This window comes from Rhagoletis pomonella, unplaced genomic scaffold, assembly GCF_013731165.1.
Source record: "Rhagoletis pomonella isolate Grant_MI unplaced genomic scaffold, Rhpom_1.0 Rhpom_scaffold_00001, whole genome shotgun sequence".
Taxonomy (NCBI): Eukaryota; Metazoa; Arthropoda; class Insecta; order Diptera; family Tephritidae; genus Rhagoletis; species Rhagoletis pomonella.
Genome location: NW_023458555.1, coordinates 44396390 through 44400499, shown reverse-complemented (window position 1 = coordinate 44400499; position 4110 = coordinate 44396390). Strand labels below are relative to the sequence as shown.

The 4110-nt window shown below is 36.0% G+C and overlaps 1 protein-coding gene across 4 annotated transcripts in view; it reads right to left on the bottom strand.

Annotated features, from left to right (window-relative positions):
* Nucleotides 1-1825: 1825 nt before the first annotated feature.
* Nucleotides 1826-4110, bottom strand: part of LOC118744614 (tigger transposable element-derived protein 1-like) — a 6468-nt gene continuing 4183 nt past the window's right edge. For all 4 annotated transcript variants that reach the window (XM_036477762.1, XM_036477771.1, XM_036477745.1 and 1 more), the window contains exons 3-4: nt 3083-4110; nt 1826-2822 (exon numbers count right to left, since the gene is read on the bottom strand). In XM_036477762.1, coding sequence (XP_036333655.1) covers nt 2103-2822; nt 3083-4110 — 1748 coding nt within the window. In that variant the 3' untranslated portion in view covers nt 1826-2102. The remainder of the gene's footprint in view (nt 2823-3082) is intronic.

Genomic DNA, 4110 nt, shown 5'->3' with positions numbered 1-4110 from the left:
CAATGCAATGATGCTAGGCCATTTGCACCGGATCGCGAATAGCCCTAATGTAATCCAAGCTCTTACAAGTACAAGTTACCACAGCGAAATTTCTCGATTGCATTTTATTGAGATTTGGCGTTAAAATTCCGGAACGCATTCCCAGAAAGTTCAAAATGTGCTGGGTGCAATAGCGAAAGATATTGAATATGAGGATTTTGTGCCAGATCGGAATGAGTTGTAAAAATGTATTAAGTACAATGTATTAATTAAAATGTAAAAAATTTGCATTATATTGACAAAGATCCAAACGCCAAAAATCAGCAGTTTTTAAAAAATCATTCCAATTGGCTCGAAAAGAAAGAAATCATTTCATTAAAATGTCAACCAACAGTTTCCACCAATTCAAATCGTGGGCGTCCCGAACATATCGGGATAAAATTTTTACGCTAAGGTCCGTTAAGAGTAAAAACTGTAATATGTAAAAGAGGGCGGGATTGGACACGCCCACATAAAGTCATGTGAAAAATAATAGGGACACGACATCATGACCAGTTTCGGCAATTTTTTTTTTTATTTGTTTAATGTTTCTTTAATTTTTTATAAAAATACAACTCACTATCTAACAAAAACCATATAAGTCCAAATTTCAAATTTTGTAAAAAAATAGAAAAACTCAACAAAATTTTAAAACACCAAACTTTTTAAATAAGAACTTTTAGAAAAAAGATAATTATGCAGTTTTATAGCGCACTGAATTCTAGCTCAAAAAAGTGCAAGTTTCAAGTGGCTAAGAAATCGCGTTAATTTTTTTCCTGGTTGGTGTTGTTTTAAAATTTTGTTGAATTTTCCTATTTTTTTACAAAGTTTGAAATTTGGACATGTATGGTTTTTGTAAGATAGTGAGTTGTATTTAAAAAAAAAAAAATAACAAAAAAAAAATAGCCGAAACTGGTCACAATGTCGTGTCCCTATTATTTTCCACATGACTGTATGTGGGCGTGTCCAACCCGGCCCACTTTTACATATTACAGTTTTTACTCTTAACAGACCTTAGGGTAAAAATTTTATCCCGATATGTCCATTAAAAGTATTTTTGGCCGCTCTCTCCATATAAATGCAACCACTGTGGGGCTCTTCGGCAAGCAGTTGTCTATTTGGGTGACCACGTCTATGGCTCCCAACTAGAAACTGCTCGCAGAGCATTGTGTTGTGCTCCTTTATTGGAAGCATTTTCGCCTCGTCGTGCAGGTGGTGTTCTGGCGACATCAGAAGGCAACCAGTCGCTGTCCGTAGTGCGGTGTTTTGGGTAGTCTGCAACTTCATCCACTGCGTCCAACTAGTCCCCGGTTGCGTAATTTAAAGTAAATCATCGGCTTCGGTAACCGGATGGATGTTAGATCAATGCCGAACATAGGGTTCGTTTTCGGCCAAAAAATAAACCTTCGGTCAGACTCTAAAATATGTACGTATGTACAACCGTGTCGCATGTAATTTTTGGCGCATCAGCCGTTCTTGTTTTAGCATTGGTTTTAAAAACTAAGGTAGTTGCATTTAGTAGCTAATTAAAAACACTCTATAGGAAAAATATTTTTCACTCACCCAAAAACGTAGTCTCTAACATTAGATAAACATTTTCATTTTGCATCCGAATTCTAACGTAGTTCTCGAAACATTAGGTTAGAAAACTACGTTAGAACTCGATTAGAGTATGATTAGAAAAATACTAGACATAAGAATACGATTAGATAGCTAATATTTTTATTGATATCGAGAAGTCCTCTTTTTATAGAGAATGTTATAATTCTTGCCTATAATTCTTCTAACTTTGAGAAACACCATAGAATTTGAATTGTTTTCTAATCGTTCTGTTTATTGGGATAATGCTTATCAACTTAATGCACACTGCAATAGAGATACGAAAAACGTTAACCAGCGTTAGAAATTTCTAAAAACTACAAACTACATAACTCATGCTTATTCTTATGTGCTGAAGAATATTAATTTTAAGTCAGACATCAACTCAGTATTCTCAATGAGTTCCTGTCCCGTATGAATCCTAATTAGCAACTTTTCACGCATGCTAAATGCAATCTAACTTCTGTAAATGTAACATTCAAATACTATTTACTATAATAGTCTTTTATGCTAGGTTGAAGGAGTTGCTTCTTTAAGTTCGCATACGGTTGCATTAAGGTCTCTAAACCTTTGGCAAAATCTGTAAAGTTCGCATGTGTTTCCAGCTGTTTTATAGTATCTGTTAACTCATGCGTTAAGCTTAAAGCTTTGTTTATTATTCCTATCTGTATGCGTGCCTTGCTATGATTTTGCTTCTGTATATCATATATTTGCAAAGATGTTTTCCTTTCGGCGCCTTGGCTAATTTCATCTAAATTGAAGTCTTCCGTTTCATGAAACTCAATAACTGCTTCTTCGTCAGTTTGCTCGATCTCACTCATTGCCCCATCTTCTGTTTCGTCAAATTGTATCGTTATTTCATTTTCATCATCGCTATACATTTCCGCAGCATCATCATTTGCCTCATTACAATGCGAATCTGGCGCTGAACACAAGCTGATAAGTTCATCACTTTCATTATCTACATCTTCCGATGACACAATATTTAACACCTGTGGACTTGATTTTTCTATGATGACTTGGTTTGATACTGCTTCCTGTTCTTGTTCCCCATCGCATGGAATAATGTCGTCGAGTTTTAAATATTGCCTAATATCATCAGTGGTCATATTAAAAAATCCCTCTCCTGGTAACTGGTTGCCAATAAAAGCACAGTGTGTAATTTCTTCACTTATTATAGAGTTGCGGTTAGATTCCCTGATAACCTAAAAGTTAAAAACGTTAATTTTTGGATTGAATATCTGCCAAAGTAGCTGATATTTGTGCAAGGCAAACAATGTACTATTGTGTGTTAATGAATTTATATCGTAAAACAGCATTACAGACCCTCTCAACGGTCAATGGAAATTTATTTACATTTGCAAGCAATACTAAAATTTCGTATACAATTGCTTTGTTCACCTTATAATAAATAGTGTTTCATTTGTTTTCAGTCAGGGTAAAATTATTATTATAAAAAAATTACCTTGGGCCAAAGCCGACTCCAACCACCTTTCCAGAAGTCAACACTGATATCTCCTATAGACTCATGAATAATTTCAATTGCGTCAGCTATACTATACTTGTGCCAGACTTTGTACAAATTTTCTATGCTCTGCTCTCCTAAATTATGTAGTAAATGTTCGTAAAATCTGCGCAAGTATTTACACTGAAATAGTGGTACTACACTTTGTGTAAGCGGCTGCAACAATGGTGAGGTATTTTCAGGCAGGAATTCGACGCGCAAAAATGAGTCATCGTATGTTGGAAACACCAATTGCTGCATTTCATAACCAAGTAGAAGTAAACAACGTTGCGGCATCTCCATTTCTTTCAAATAATTGCGAGCTGTTGGTGTGAAACATAGAGTCAGCCAATCGTGGAGATGAGATGCCGTGACTTTGGGAACACTCTGGGTCGTACGTGAACGTGAGCGCCAAAAAACAGGTAAATCGTTAAATTTTGCTGTGCGTAAGCAATAAGGATTTCTTGCTCGATTAATCAACATTGGCTTGACATGAAAATTGCCCTTCGCATTGCCACACAAGAGCAAACTTATGCGATAATTGCGGATTTTTTCGCGTGATTTATCCATTTTAGCAACAAAAGTGCTGCTGGGCATACGTTTCCAGGCGAATGAGAGCTCAAAAGCGGTGAATACTTGATGTGGCTGATAACCACCAGTTTCGACAAGTTTAGCAAATGTAGATGGGTACATATCGGCTACTGCCGGGTCAAGCGGTTCTGTTTTGTAAACAGAGCGAAATTCCAGATTAAATCGCTTACGAAATTTCATAAACCAACTTTTGCTAGCCTTAAATTCTCGGTCATCAAATTGGAGTTCATAAGCTTCACCAGCGCTAATGGTGTTAAGTGATATTTTTGATCTTTCGTCTTTATCCTTCAGTTGTGCATACAGAGCTCTTGCCTTGGCACATATGTTGGTTATACTTTGCATATCTTTTTTTTGTCTTTGCTCTTCATACCAAGAATATAATTGTTGCTCCATTTTTT